Below are 17,559 nucleotides of genomic sequence, written 5' to 3' on the forward strand. Positions count from 1 at the left end.
TAGTTAGTTAGTTAGTTAGTTAGTTAGTTAGTTAGTTAGTTAGTTAGTTAGTTAGTTAGTTAGTTAGTTAGTTAGTTAGTTAGTTAGTTAGTTAGTTAGTTAGTATCAACTGTAATCAATTCTTGAATAAATTTTCCCATTTTTTTCCTAAACTTAAAATTAATACTACGTAGAAGAATTCTCTTCTTTTTCTGTCTAAAATAAATATTAAAATAAGACAACAACATGTGTCTTGAATACTAATAATACTTGTCATGTTGTAATAAAAATCATAATCTCCTGTAACAATTTTTCTCTACAACAAAAAAAGAAGCGAAATTATAAATGACTACTAGTAGATTATTATTCCTGTAAACGAAAACATGAGCTTCCACTTTTTTCAACTCACGATTTATTAATTTTAATTAATTTATATATTCCAACTGAAAACAAGGAAACGAAAAGATCAACGAATCTATGACAATGTGCAAAGATTTCTTAATAAAGTTGTTAAATTAAAAATAAAAAACAAAGATTTGCTTTCCTGTAACAGAGCGAAGTTGTCAAGGAACATGATATGTACTACAAAAGACAACAGTACAATAATATAAAAAGTTAAATAAAAAATAAAAAAAACTTTAAAAAAATATTTACATGCTAAATGCTATAGCATACTTCAAAGAAAATGTTGTGGTGCTGTTCTTGCTGTTGCTTTTAAAAAACAAATATTTAAAATAATTAAAGAAAATGAGCAAAAGTATTAACTTTTAAGATTTTTTCCCCATTTTACTTGTTGTTTTAGTTAGGCAAAAGTTTAAATAAATATTTACAATTTTGTTGTTTTTTTGTGTTTTTAATTTCAGCTGGATTTACAATTGCAAGATGAGGCTGGTGGTGATATTTCAAGTTTTATTACCAATGGTGAATGGGATCTGTTGGGTATGTTGAAATTGTTTATTTAATTAAAATGCAATGTTAATGCGTAAAGAGTGTGTAATGTTGCAAGGCCAAGTTTGGAAATCAAGTTTAATTTCCTTTTATTTTCAAATATTTAGCAAAATGTGAAATAAAACAGATATATAAAATTAAATGCAACATGTTGTCATCAAAAAAAAAAAAATTGAAATATTCTGCAACATGTTGCTATATATTCCCAAAATTGTATCAAGAAACCATATTCATTTTTTTATAAATGTATAAATATCTTGTTTGGACAGATAAATAAAGTTACGTTTAAGTGGTGAATATTGGAAATAAATCTTTTTTTTTAAGAACTAGAAAATGTTGCTAAACAAATGCAAGTTTTAGAAGTATCTCAAACAGATTTTAAATCTGTTGCCTGTGAAAAATTCGATCAAATGTTTAGCTACAAATCTTTATCTTTTAAAGATTTGTTGCTAAACATTTGCTATAAAGTTGCTAAGCAAATGTTGCCTCAAAATGTAATGATAACATTTTAAAAGTAGCTTTATGTAAAAAAAATATTTTGCTGATTAATATATTATATGTTGCAAGTGTTTCTTAAATTAAATTAACATATCGAGACACAGAACAATGTTCTTTTAAATTTGCTGCAAAATTTTTGAAATTTTAGCAACATGTTGCCTTTGGAAGTTAGGCATTTAAAAAAGTGTAGAACAAAATCGACTACCTAATAGATAACACAAAACTTAAACTGTTTTTTTAATATGGCAACATGTTGCCAGCAACATTAATAAAACTTTAGGCAACATGTTGCTAAAAAATTTTATAAATAGCAAAAAAAACTTATTTTAGCAAAAATAGCTAAAACTTATTTTACATTTAAACTAACACATGTTCTTACTTTTGCAACATGTTGCCAGCACTATAAATGTTGCTAAAGCTTTAAAACTTGGCCTTGCAAATAAATTACTCTTAACAACTATTTACTTTTAAATTTCTATTTTTCTTTCAACTAAAACTATTAAATAATTTCCTAATATTTCTATTTTCTATTATAAAAATTATTATTATTATATTTATTAATATTAAAAATAATTCTCTCTTTTTTATAAAAAAAAATTAAAACAACAAAACAAATAAATTTCCTTTTTCTTTTCCTCTACCCCCCTTCATACCACCAACCACAAATCAACAACAACAACTACAAAACCAAACGTTAACGAAATTTTTGAAAAAAAATTAAACAATTGAAAACCCCCGGTCCTTCCCCTATTCTCTCACTCGCTCACCCCCAATCTCTCTCTCTCTCTCAAATAACACACAATGTTAATGAATGAAAAAAAACACAATGATAAAAAACTGTAGGTGTACCTGGTAAACGAAATGAAATCTACTATAATTGCTGCCCAGAACCTTATATTGACATAACATTCGCCATTTTGATACGACGTAAAACTTTGTATTATTTTTTCAATTTAATTGTGCCCTGTGTACTGATTGCCTCAATGGCACTGCTAGGTTTTACACTGCCACCAGATTCTGGTGAAAAACTATCGCTGGGTAAGTTTTCAAAGCAAAACCGATATATACAAAAAACATATATAATCCAAAAGTAATAAACTATGGAATAAACTTTAAAAGAAATCAAAGTATATTCTATCAAACAAGAACATTTATTAAGCAAATATTTATATGTATAACAAACTCTTTAGAAAGTTAATGAAATACTCACTAACACCCAACCAATATACCTAAATACACTGAGAAAAATTTTAAAATTAAACAAAACTGTTAACAAACAAACAGAAAACATATATAAAATGAAGAACTTCCTTAGAATATTGAAATCATATTGAAAACCACAAAAAATTCTTTTCTTAACGAAAATTCTAATTAATAAACTCAAATCCAAATTGAAACTAAATGAAGCAGTGTTTAAAGTATTTTATAGACAATTCGATTTTTTTTAAAAAATAATTATAATTAAAAGAAATTTCAGTATTACATCTCAATATCTAATAAAAATTGTCTAATTAAAGGTATTGAAAAAACCCTTTACACTCTTACGAACCAAACTAATATGATCACACTTGATCCATTTCAGAGTGATATCTGAATAAAGTGTGACACAACCTCTAAAATAAATGCAATGTTTTTTTACGTTAATTATATTTAAATTAATTTTATACTTTTAAAATATATTATTAGCAAAACTATTTAGAATTTTATTTTAAAGTTAAGTTAAAGAAAAAAATATCAAGACAGAGTGGTTTATCTATTTAAGTTTTATTATTTATTTACAGGGTGTTTAAATTTCATTTTCTTTAAGACAGGATATTATGAAATTGTTTTCTTTCTTTCGATACATTTTTAGTAAAAATAATTTGTTTGTTTGAGACATTTTTCAGTTACACAGAATGTATTTTACTTTTTTTAGTTATTGTTGTAAACATTTTGATTTTTGGCACTAAATATTATGACAACTGGTTGTGACAAAAAAAATTGTGACCCACGAAATTTTAACTAGATTTACTAACACTCTTTTCGTTCTATAACTAATACTAGTTTACGCTCTTCTTAATGCTTTTCATTTAATCAATCAAAAATTAAAACTCTCTCTACGCTACGTTTACTCTCTCATAATATAACTCTTTTGCTTAAGTGTTTATAGTTCAAATCTACAATGTAAAAGATAAGTTCACATTAAACAAATATTTAAAGGAATAAACAAGTTTTCTTTAAAAAAATTAAAACTCTCTCTACGCTACGTTTACTCTCTCATAATATAACTCTTTTGCTTAAGTGTTTATAGTTCAAATCTAAAATGTAAAAGATAAGTTCACACTAAACAAATATTTAAAGGAATAAACAAGTTTTCTTTAAAAAAAGAGATTGTGTTAAAAAGTTTTATTTTCTCCATGAACAAAACTTGTTTTTAATAAAAGAAATCTTTAAAAATTAAAACTTAAAGTTTAATGTTTATTGCCTTAAATATTTAACACATGTGAACAAAGGAGGTTCTTCTTCTTCCGTTCCAAAAAAAAACCAACGTATTCATTAAAAAGCTTTGAAAATGTTGTTGACTTAATCTCACGCGTCTTCTCCAGGATTTGTAGTAGTGTAAACATCAGTACGCAAGACAACAAAAAACAAGAAAAAGGGCCCAAATAAATTGGGCACCAACTGATGTTCAAGCAATCATCAGTAACGGTTATTAACTATCTATCGTAACGCGCTAAAAGGCAAAACGAATGTGTCAAATTAATGGATTTAAGCATTGAAGCCAATAAATTTTGTTTTTGGGCTAAATATTCAAATAATATAAAAATTAAAAAAAAAATTTTTGCTAAAACCGAACCACCTTAATGTCTAAGGAATATACCTTTAAATGTTTGGGTGATTTTAATCGGTTCTGGTAACTAAATAATAAATCCTAATTAAGTATTTAATAATTTTTGTAATTTTTTGCAAACAATCTTAAAGAATTTTAAATATTTTTATTAAAATTTACAAAAACTTAATTATGTTTAAAGTAATATATAATTTTAAATTAATTTATGCATGTTTTTTTATAATAATCCTTAATTACCCAGTAAAAACTTGATAACTAGTCACTAAATGCCGCCTGTGGTGACAGTTAAGTAATGGCTGGCTTTTAAACTTATAATCAAGTGTTTTTTTAATCTATTATATACCCGTGGCAAAAACTGGAAAACTTTTACTCTAATTTGCCGTGTAAACACCGTGTACGTGTAGAGAAATATTAAAAGACTGTAGTATCAAAACTGATTTCATTCTTGACGTTTTCCACTAACAAAGACTTCAAATTACCTTAAATTGTGTTTACTGCTTACATGTAAGTAGTTATTTCTGCGATTACATAACAAAAATTATTATTTTTTTCTTTTTGCAATATCAATTATTCCCAACATACTGTTCTGTTTTATGACATACTTGTACTAATATCATCAAACGGGCATAAATAATTAAGCTCTTTACACCATTACTTATTAGTGAAAGTTTTTGCTGGGTAATTGTGCTATAAAATTTAAATGTTAAGCAATTTTTTATCGGTGTACAACTTGTGTCAACAACATTTGAAGAGTTTCGTTTCTTAGACCTATAGAAAATTCCAGGTAAGATCTCCATAAGGAGGAGTATTTCAGCGAACATGTTTCCTATAATTTTCAGAAAGTCAGTTACTACTTGTTATTTCTACTATACCGATCTAAATAGACATATGCACCAAAAGTAATGTTTAGATGTTGAAAGGTGGAGCTCATTTTTCTTTACAATTTAGGGGAGCTTTTGATGTTGAATGTTAATTTAAATTAATACATATCCATTATATACATACTGGAAGTCTGTCACCAATTTGACAAAATCCAATATCTACTATCTTCCAATGAATTACTTGCCACGTTGAAGTATTCAAACATTTACAATAATAAGCTTTTCTTTTATAAGACCCTAAATACTGATCGTAGGAACAACATACCACCCTATCGCCAGTAGAAGTAAAAATTTTGTTCCCTTGAAATAAAAATGTCTTGGGAACTAAAAAAAGTGAAAAGAGGACATATTTCATGTTTCCTAGGTTCTTGCAAATGGCATAATTGCTATGTGACCAAAAGTGAAAAGGGGACATATTTCACATGGTATGATGGTTGGCGAAAGAGGAGCATGTTCCGTTAATAAATTTTAACAACAATGACGTAAATAAGCCACCCGCACAGAAAGAAAAATACCGTTTTCAAATTATACACGTCTGGTACCAATCTGACAACACTATGTTGTCAGACAATGCAACATTGTCAAAATTTCAACAATTTTTTGTACAAATCTAAATTTTATACACATCCGTTTGTAAGCTTACTACTGATAACGGATTGTATCAATTTCGATACTTTTCTACCGGGTTTTCCCTCTTTGCAGTTTATGTGGTTTTATATCGCTATATACATATGGAATTTCTGAAGTATCAAGTCCACACCAATTAGTGCCAATGTAGTGGCAATGGTACCAAACATATAACTGACAAATATGTCATTAAATGTCATGTCAATAGCGTATATTTTTTATTTTAAAATTTCCATTTTAAATTTAAGAGTAAATATTTTATTCCTTAAATCCTTATCCTTCTATTTAGTAGTTTTATTAATTAAAATTAATAAAATAAGTTTAAACTTTTAAATATTAAATAATATTATTATTTCATAGATTTACCAACCAAGAAATTATAATACACAATTGCATACATATGAAGTTAAATAATACACATAGTACAAATTATTTAATTTAAAATTTCTTATATAAATTTTTGTTTAGAATTTAATTAGAAAGTAATCTTTCTTAAAGTGAAGTTAAATCGGAAATGACCTTTAGTAAATATCAATGCTCATATTACAATTAGGTTTAAACTAGTTTTAGTAGAATTATTACTGCAGCAAATGAAAACCCAGCAATAATTGATATCAAAGAAATAATTGTCGAAGAAATAGCAAAATTTTACTATTGCTTTGTAGCAATAACGTAGTAAATAACAAATGTTAGAGTACCAGTAATATGTTAAGTAATCGATCTAATCATACATCCCTTTATTAAAGTCAGCCAGTAGTAGATTTTTAATAGATACATTGACTTTCTGGGAAACTACTGAATTTAATAACGAACCTACATGTACATCTATAACTCGAAACACCACTAACCATCACCAACTTCCTTAGCCACAAAAACGTATAATTGAAATAACAACAACTACTACAACAAACAAAAAGACCATTATTTTCAATCAACATCAAAAACAACAAAAACAGAGATCAAGAGTATAACACAAACGCATATAAACATATGTACATACATACATATGCATTCGTGTACACTTTAATATTTTCATCAGAGTTGTAGTGAAAAGGACATTTATCGAAAATGTACCATTCATTTTTATTAAAAGTGTAACGAAGTTGTCAAATCCTTTTCTCAGATAACATAGACTTGATATCTGTATAGACATTGAAGCAGATGAGTATTAGTATTACGTTAGTTTGACCCTAACATTTTTCAAAATTACTCTGTGTCTCTTAACCCTTTCACGCACAAAACTAAACCGCTGGATTCTTTATGGATTTGACTTTACCACATACTTTATTTTGACGTACATCAATAATATTTTGATGAAAAAAGGAAAAATTGTTGGAACAGAGGTATTCCGTATACGTAAAGGGGTTAATTCTATTGACCGATTAAGGAATAAGTCTATTAGTAAATCTATGGACAATTTTATGTAATATTCTTTTGAATAGTCTATGTAGTATTTATGGCCACAATTATGACTAGTCGAAATTTGTATTTGTAATGAAAAGTGTATATATGGCAATAGTATAATATATAGTCTAAGAATTTGACTATGGGCTAGCCTATGGACTAGTCTATTATCTCTTCTTACCATATTCTATTGGGCCATATTCTTTTAGCCAAAGACTAGTCTATGGTTAGTCTATCGTTTAGCATATAGAATAGTCTATAGTGTATAGGACTATGTACTAGTCTACAGACTTATATATTGTATAGTTTATGGAATAGTCTAGAAACTAGTTTATGGACTATTTTATTGACTACTTAATAGTCTATTGTTTAGACTGTGGAATAGTCTTCAAAATAGTCTAGGAACTACTTATCCAGTTACCTGTCTATGAGTAGTTTATGTCTAGTCTATCAACTAATCTAATGATTAGTCTACGAACTGTTATATTGACTAGTATATGTGTTAAGTATTCTATGGATCAGTCTATTAACTAATCTATTGCCTAGTTTGTGATTAGTCCTCCAATAATCTAAAGACTAGTATATATATGGATTGGACTATGTTTTATTCTATGCACTCCAGGTTAATCTATGAACTTGTCTATTGACTAAATGTGGACTTGCCCATTGTCCAGTTTATATAATAGTCTATTAACTAGTCTTTCGATTAGCCTATGAGTTATTCTTTTATTGATTTGACAATTGGTTTTATGTATGATCGTCTTATGAACTGTACTATGAATTACTATGTAGCTTATAATAGCAATTATATGGTCTATGGTTAATGGACTAACTTATTGGCTAGTTTCTGGGGACTAGTCTACGGACTAGTCTATTATTTTCTATAAAGCTAGTCTATAGACTATATTGGACTAGTTATTGACTAGTTTATAGTTTAATCTATACAGTAGATTTGAGTAATCTGGGTACTTGTCGATTATTTCCAATAAATAATTAAGCCTAACCAAATTCCAAAAAAAAGTACTTGCAATATCAACAATATTGTCCTTACACTTGCAACCCTGATTTCATATTTTTTACTCACAACATCTAGATACAAACACACAAACATACACTTCTCAACAAGGAAACAAGCAATGACACAAAACTGAGAAATAAATAATGAAAAAATATAAAAAAACAGAAATACAACAAAAAGAATACTTTCACTGACGACGACGACGTCGACCATCAACCAAACAGTAGAGATGGAAAAACAGAACAGCAATACAAACATTTATACTGTTGTGAGTGTAGAGGAGAAATGGAAGTATCTAGGCATCATGAGTATCATCATCAACCAACAAACAGCACAACCTTGACCCAGACAAATATCCAACGAAGCAACTATGCAACCACGCCAACAACAGCAACAATCATTAAAACTAAACCAAAGATATACAGAGTTAAGCATACAACCAAAGAGCATCAAGGAAAGACTTTCACACACACACATACACAAACAAAATGTGGAACGGAAATAAAAGAGCAGAACTGTACTGCAACACTGCTCTGTTATTCGAGTTGCTTTAAATGGTCAAACACACACTCACACTCATACAAACATATACAAATATTACAGTTTAAGTAAATATTGAAAATTATTACGCTTATTTATCTTTTAAGACATGGTTTGGTTGGAAAAACGCAATGACAAAAATTAAAAAAAAATAATAATAAAACTCTATCTGTCCATATCAGAGAGAAGTCAGTCTTCACAAGACGTACTAAAAGAAAATGAAGAAGAAGGACATTTATGCACATTAACCTTTAACGAAGAAGTTTATTTAAAAAATGAAAGAAAGTTTTTCTTTTTCCTTCATTACTCTATCTTACTCTGACAGAAAGTGGAGAAAAAAACAAAGGACACTATGACAAATTTGTAAGAGATAGAGAGTTTAAATAGGATTTGTATGAATGAACAACAACTAAAAAAAAGAAAAAAAATAGTACGTAAAAACCATGGCTGTTGGTCTGTCATTGAAATTAAGAAAAGTAAATTAAAAATTTATTTCTTTTACGAATATTTAGTATTTTTATGAAATTTACAAATATATATTTTTTGTGGAATAAGCTATCTAGCATAAACTAGGACATAATCTTAAAGAGGTCAGATTAATGGAATTTAAATAAAGTAGTTATTTTAATATTGTATTTAAAGTAATAGAAGAAGTCTTTTTAAAATATCTTAATGTTGGAGATACTGACTGGAGTTCAAATTATATTTTTAATATGTTAGTTTTATTGTTCTAACTGTTCATTTCATCTGTACTAACTCCTTTGAACTTGTATTATTTCTTTCGACCGTAAGTATGCTCACACATGTGTAGAAACAATCGAACTAACCAGTCAGAGAACTATTTTTTACCTTTGCCTATCGCTGCTTTAGACATTAAAAAGAAAATCAGATTTATTTTAGACAATATCTTGTTTCACTTGTGCAAGTTGATTTTGTATAAAAGAGATGAACGCTTTTCGGTATTCTTCTCTCTCTCTCTCTCATACAAAATCTAAACGACTTGAGTTTTAATGTTCAAGTGTTGCTTTTTGTAGAAAGCAAATCACTATTTATTTTATATGATCTTAAATATTTTTCCTCATTTCTCACGGATCAGTTCTCTTAATGCTCTTATCAGAGACCGATATTTTTGATGCCTCATTGCGGAGAAGATTTTTAACAGAACAGTCATCTTACTTTAAAAATCTTAAAATCGTTTCATCAATTTGTTTATTACTTCTAAAAGCTAAAGCTGAAATCCGGTTTTCGATGTGTCGATTCTATAGTTAAGCTTTCATTAAGATCTTCGATCGGATGTGTTTTCTTGCTTTAAACCTTTAACATATTAAAAATTTCTACAGGAACAATTCATGATGACCAATAGCGTTGAATTTTTCCCAAATCTTGCAAATCATTGATCTTTCTGTATAATAATAAGTAACCTCCAGGAGAGTAACAGAGAGATTTAGGTATCATTATCTGTATCCGACTCCGCATTTTGAAAATTACTCTTATTAACTTGAAACAGTTGAAAGATCATGACTTATTCTCATAGATTATCAAATTATATAATCTATATGTATAATTTAAGTCTCTACCAAATGAGAGAACGAAAGCGAATCGAAGCCTCTTTGGTGTATAACTATGTGCTAGCTGTAACCACCTGACGTCCAGTTAGGACAGGCGCGGATTCAGCCCAAGCCCGGCACCCTCGTGGATTCGATATTGCTTTAGGAGAAGAAAGTAATTCTTGCAAAACGATTAATAAAGAATGATAAAACCGAGAGCGAATATACTCAAGAAAAATCATGGCTGTGGTAACCATTTTCAAAAATTATGATTGTAGTATAAAAATATTATGGTTATTGCAACAATTTTAAAATATTATATTATGAAATATTTCATAATAATATTTTTATATTTATCATGTTATAGTTTGTTATACATGACTATATTATGATCCCATGTGTCCACAATTTTGTTATAAAAATATGTATCGAAATTAAATTTGATGAAAAATAATTATGTTTCAGTGAATCATACTCAAATTTATATTTTGCCATGAACATGAAAATGATAACATTAACTAAAATATTGTTTTAATCGGATAAACATAACAAAAAGTATTTGATAACAATATGTTGTTACAGTGAACATAGTATTGCTATAGTAACCAGTCGAACTGTGTTTTTGTCTGTTGTATTAAATTCTGAACTTGTGCCTTATTTTAGGTCTTTGTACACGATTTCAAAAAATTGTGAAAATAAATATGATTCCGTTTGACCATATTTAACAATCCAAATTGTACAGGGCTGTTTCATGCTTAACCTTAAGAAAGAAAGTCCTTTTTATAAACATCAAAAAAAATGAAAATTTTTCATTCAAAATATACAAATGAGAAAAAAAATGAATGAAAATACAAAAAATCCCCCAAACACTCAAGCTGAATCTGCGGCTGGTATTAAAATATCTTCGCTATTAAAGGTGTCAAAAACTGATTTTTCAGGACACGATATCTGGAAAATCTAATACAATCTATAATGTCTGAATCGAATTGAAAAGCACACTCTATGACAGGTTTCTTACCACTAGTTAAACTAGACTTAACTTGCTGTTAGATTAAACTCGAAACAAATTTAGGTGGACTTAAACCGATGATTGTGTTTTTCAGTTATGGATTTAAGTTCAGTTAACATTGTTAGTATTGCCAACTTTTCACTCAAGAACATAAACAATGAACAGCTATTTTTTGCAAATAATACTTTTGTAAAATGAAAAATTTTGGAAAAATTTTAAATAAACAAAAAATTGCAATTTACTTAAAATATTAAGTTTTTGTTCTTCCGAAATCATTGATATTTTGTTAATTGTATTTGCTCACTTATAACTTAAGTTTTATTAGCCAATAATACTCAGTTAAACTAAGATAATAAGTAAAGTTACTGTTTACGGAAAAACACAAAACATATATTAAACTAGGTTTAAACAAAGAATGTAGATTATCTTTATCTGAAAACGCCGCCCTTAGTCTTTGGGTTTCGATCTAGTTCAAAATTCTAATAGTTTCCTATTATATATTTTACAATGTTTGTTTTTGCCTTCGAATCCTGCTGATTTCTTTTACTCAAAGTAATTATTATTGCTTTAGTCAAATTTGCAAAATTTTCATAAAACTTTAATACTTTTCATACAAAACTTTAACGAATTAAGACTAATTTACGTTTATAACTCTAGTTAAGATTTTCTTTTCTTATTCTCAAGCATCAAAAATTCTTAATAAGGTTTAAATTACACTTAAATTTACTTAAAACTCTAATATTTCGAATAAATACGATTATTGTTGTTAGAAACTTTTTTATAAATCGATTGTTTTAAAAGCAAAAGAAAACAAAACACAAAGTTTAAGCAACACCAGTCACCAGTATTAGCAACAGTAACAGCATTCGCTCCCACTCCCTTTGCCAATGAAAATACCCAAAAATCTAAAGCCAATGACATTTCATAAATTGCTTTTATTCAAACTTGTTTCTTGGTTAGTAGGGGGTTTTTATTTTTCTTCTTTTTTGCATATTATTATAAAGTTTTAACATCTTTGGTAGAATAAATTTTTTTGCAGCATAACAATTACAAGAGCAATATATAAAAAATATATAAACATTCAAGAAATATTTACATTTATTGTTATTTATTGTGTTGTAAAACCTGGTAACATATTGTTGTTTAGAAAAAATATTTTTTTAAAAGTTTTTAGTAACAACCACCCACCCCCATGCCCATTTCATTGTTATAGTGTATGAGCATTTATTTTTTACTTTTTTGGTAAAAATTTCAAATAAATTAAGTTTGTTTAGCTGCTGCGCTGCTACTGCATAAAAAGCATCAGAAAATGTAAGAGAGAGAGAGAAAAACTTAAACAAAAAGTTTCCATTTTTATATATTTTATATTTTCTTGTTTGTTAGCTTCTTTATCTATTTGTTTTATATTTTAGTTTAAAACAATAAGGAAAATGTCTTTTGATGTTTCTTATTTCAAAAGTCACTTAATGCTGCAGCAACATGCCATACAAACTTAACTATATTGCAACATACTCATATTACAAGCAACTAAGAAAACAAACTATACACATGTAGTAAAAATAAGGTTACAGTAATCATTTTAATATAATAATAATGTTATTGCAATCATATTTTAAATTCATAATTTAATTAACAGCTAAAATCATAAACATTATTGCAGCAAACATATTACTTTTAGACACAATCATTTTTATGATTGTCGACATTTTCACAAACTTAGTGATCATATTTTATAATAACATAAATAATCATACAAATTATTGTGATAAACAAAAACTTGTTTGCTGTAATCATATGTTATATTTTGAAAGTTATTTAAATTATCAATTAATCAAAATATGATTACCACAACTATAGTTTGTTCTTAAAATTTTAGCAATTATATTAAAGTAATTTCTAAAACCTTCTAAAACCCCAATTTTTCTCTCACTATAGATGAGGAGTTATTGTATATGTGTGTGTTGGTATTGTTTAGATAAGTACGTGCCCATGTTAGAGTTCAATTCCAAAGTTTGGTTATGTGAAGCATATTACAAAAAAGAAAAACGAATGAATCTATTCGAAACATGTTTAAGTCACAAGGGTTTTTTTACTACAACTTTTTCTTTCTTAGAAGACAATAACAAACTCTGTCTCCTGCACATTTACAAAAATGTTTACTAAACTTTAAGTAAGTTTTGATAGCCAAAGAACACAACAGCAAATATTTATAATAGTGAAGAAAAAAATTGGATAATGTGGAACTATACACAGCCAAACAAAAATAATAGAAAACTTTTCTTTATTATGCAAACTATTCTAAAAATGAAGTGTTAATAAATGTTGTAGATTTTTTTTCTTTTCTAAAATTTTCTTGTGTAAACTTATAAGGCTAATAGGATAAAAATTGTTTTGGCGCAAGAGCTTTTTGTTAAAGTCTTAAGACTTTGTTAAAGTATTAAAAGAAATAACAGAAAACTAAGGATTTATGATAAACTGAAAATTGATTTTCGATAGAAAAATTCTATAAAATATATCTGACAAAATAAAGGCAGCAATCTCCAAGTTACCCTAAAACTTTGGATTAAATATGTGTACCAACAATTATATGTCCCCAGAAACGAATACCAGAAGTCATGTACAAGCACTTTGCTGATGTACAAGAACTATCTTATCCCTTGAAATAGTAACCCTGTTGCGGAATTATATGCAGCATAGGTTCAATCCTAATGCATGCCCTGACAAAAAGCAATCACTGGTCTAAAGTCAATAACAGGATCGACTCCAACAACAAGTGAAATCAATCCTCCCGAAATGCCGAAAGATTGTTGATTGATGCTGTTTCAGCAACAACATCTACAAACATTTTGGTATTCCATATATCCAGCCAATAAAACTGAATCTCTCTTTATGGCGATATAATATTACAAATAATGTAGAAATTTGCCGAGTCAATTCAAACCCAATAGTTGCCCCAACAAATTCAGTGATGGTGCTTAACAATGAAACAATATGCATCCTGTTGAGAAGGCAACAGTAAAAAATAACTTCCCCGAAGAGGTATACTGAAACAGTACTAGCTTCCAGGTGGGCAAAGGAGACCTTACCAATAGTTTACCAACTTAAATCGGTTCCATTTCAGGACCATAAGGAATGATCTATGAAAAGAGAGACAACTGCCAATAGTTGCCCCAACAAGTTCAGTGAAAGACCTCAACAATGAAACAATATGCATCTTGTAGAGAAGGCAACAACTTCAAACTACCCTGAAATAAGAGGTATACTGAAACAGTACTAGCCTCCTGGAAGGCAAAGAAAATCCTCCCGATCGTTCACCAACTTATATCAGTTCCATTCTTAGGCCATAAGGAATGATCTACGGAATGACAGGCAACTGCCAAGTGTCATCCTGAAAATTCTGTAACTTATAGTGTCTTCCTATTATGCGAAGAGTAAGAGATACTTAACGGGTTTAGGAATTCAGTATAGGTTGCTCCGTCGCATCGCTCAGTGACAACTGTTGTGCAGGAAAGAGAATCCAGTCATATATGGCACATGTGGGCAACTGTAGTGAATGATTATATGGTAATCTGGATCTACCCCGTGCCAAATCATTCCAGGGAAAGGCCGAAAAGACATTTGACATTACCAGTTTATAGGGGCGGCGGTATTGGTAGCATATTGCAATAACACTATGGAGATTTCACCAAGGGGACATGGGGACATTTTTCATTGACAATCAAAAAGTTTAGATAGTTTAGAATAGTTTTAATAACTGTTAAAATTAATAATATCTTTATCAGGGTTGTACTTTACTCACTTTTAAACTTTTTACCTTAAAACACTTCAATAAAATATTTAAATATTTTCAAATGTTTACCATTCCCTAGTGGGCATTTAAAGTGAAATAAAACTTAGTTTTTATTTTATAAAATATTTCATACTCTTGTGCTTTTTATATATGTATGTATACAAAATCATGTTAAGTACTATTTAATGTCATAAGTTTTTCCTTTTTTTTTTCGGCAAACTTTTTTTATAGCAATAAATTACATTTTCTTTGCCTTTTAAGTATTACAAAACATTAGGCTAGACCTGTTAGAGTGGACAACTATTAAAGTTAAATATATTTAATATACACTACTTAATCTACAATTTAGGTTAACCCCTAGCTTTTGAGCGTCCAGGTGACTGGTTATTTTATCATGTAGTTGGTCTACGAAGAAGTCACCCTTTAGATTACGAAGAGACAGCAAAAAGCTTAAAGTTGTTTTTTAAGTGTCCACTCTCTCGTTTACAAAGTTGACACTAAATAGTTAGACATAAACGGAAATCACTGTCTTTTTCATATGCATTGACTCTTTGTCGAACTGCTTGATCTTGAGCCATTATAAATTGCATACATTTAGGTCTATACTAATACAAAGATAAATTATTAAAATATGATATGAAAAATTTTCAATATTATGTCAATACATTGTACAGATGTTGTGATAATTATTTTGAAATTTTCGTTCACGTCTGTAAACCATACTGATCCATTAAATTCCTAAAGATAGTAAATTTACTAAACTCTAGCTTATACAGTTTCACAGTAATACAAATTATAGATGTTGTTTTTATTGAAGCTGTAGCGCCTCATATGGGTGATGTTTACTGGTTAACATGGTATTTTACTGCGCGCAAACAGTCAAGTACAGTCGAAGAGACTCCGTTTTGACCGGACCATTTCATCGTCAAATGTTGTATTATATAGTCTTAGATCCAACCTGTAGCATTGAAAAAGAAAACGGTTTCTTTTGACGGAAAGAAGACTTTGAAAGGAAGAAGACTGTTTCTTCATTAGAGCCTACTTGCATGTCTTTTCCCGGTCTTTGCAACTGCGACAGTGTTGAAATAATGGACCGATGTAAACCGTTTTAAACAAACTTTGTCTACGGTATCGTAGACGATTATGTACCGAATTTCATTGAATTATCTTCAAAATTTGCGACCTGTAGTTTGATTACAAGATTTACATGGACGGACGGACAGACAGACGCACGGGCATAGCTAAATCGACTCAGAATATGATTCTAAGCCGATTGGTATACTTTAAGGTGGGTATATGACAAATATTATTGTGCGTTACAAACATCAGCACAAACCCAATATACCCTCCCCAAAAGTGGTGAAGGGTATATTGAAGCGTTCAAAAAAATCGGCTCAGCTGCTTAGCCATCTATAGATTTCAAATATTCCAACAAATACATATTATTATTATTTTTTATAATAATATTATTATTAATTGTTTTACAAAATAAATAATTAAGGTCAAAGATTCATTTTGATATTTTTTTTTATTTTTCAATTAATAAAGCTAAATAAACATTAATTATTGCCGACTTTTAGGTTTAATTTGTTAAAAAAGCTTTAAAACTGTTAATATTTTTTAAATTGATCTAAAAATCTTTTAAATTAGAATTATACAATATTGTTATACATATTAAAAAAGCTTAATCCCAATCTAAATAAAAACTCAACGAAAATTAACACCTTATAACAATTTCCTTTTAACAAAAATTGGTAAAAATCATCTTTTTGTATTTCCACAAAAATTTACATAATTTTCTACTTAACCTTGTCTTGTTAGCACAAAACAGCTGACACAATATACAAAAAAAAAATAACTTTTGATAAACCCTAAAAGTATGCCTTTAAAAAACTAAATGAATTTTTCAATACTTTAACACTGCTTCATTTTTTCGAGTCCTTAAAACTCAAGCAAAAAAAACAACAACAGTAAAAAAAAAAACAAATAAAAAAATGATTCAACTGACAGCTAAGTTTTTTTACTTTTTGTCAGTTTGACTTTTGATTGACACTATTAAGTAAATATATAAAGCAAAATGTCATAACTGTCCTTAAAAAAAAAAACAAGCGGAAAAAAATCAATAGGCACCTAGTGCTTTAAAAAATATATATAGGAAAAAACAAAAAACAAGGACTTTAAAGAAATATACGTAAAAAAGTATATACTCATCTCTACAAAAAAAGGCAAAAAACTAAAACAAAAATTACAATTTCACTAACATTTTTCACAAAAAGAAAAAAAAGCAAAGAAAAATTCTTTATCTACATTTGAACATCATCATATCAAATCACTTTCATATTTCACATACATATATGCAACCGCCATAAATTCAAATGATAATGACATTCTGAGGTTCAGCGCAGAGAATATGGTAGTAGTTTTTTATTTGACCCCCCCTCTCATGCCCGACCCCACCTTTGGTTTGGTCCCCGCAAAAAGGACTTGT

The 17,559-nt window shown here is 28.4% G+C and overlaps 1 protein-coding gene across 1 annotated transcript in view; it reads left to right on the forward strand.

The window, feature by feature from the left end:
* The window catches only part of LOC111676011 (neuronal acetylcholine receptor subunit alpha-7), a 257,859-nt gene that overhangs the window by 212,608 nt on the left and 27,692 nt on the right, over positions 1 to 17,559 (forward strand). The window contains exons 7-8 of the mRNA XM_046945936.1: positions 843 to 918; positions 2,269 to 2,463. Coding sequence (XP_046801892.1) covers positions 843 to 918; positions 2,269 to 2,463 — 271 coding nt within the window. The remainder of the gene's footprint in view (positions 1 to 842; positions 919 to 2,268; positions 2,464 to 17,559) is intronic.

This window comes from Lucilia cuprina, chromosome 3, assembly GCF_022045245.1.
Source record: "Lucilia cuprina isolate Lc7/37 chromosome 3, ASM2204524v1, whole genome shotgun sequence".
In the NCBI taxonomy this organism is placed as follows: domain Eukaryota; kingdom Metazoa; phylum Arthropoda; class Insecta; order Diptera; family Calliphoridae; genus Lucilia; species Lucilia cuprina.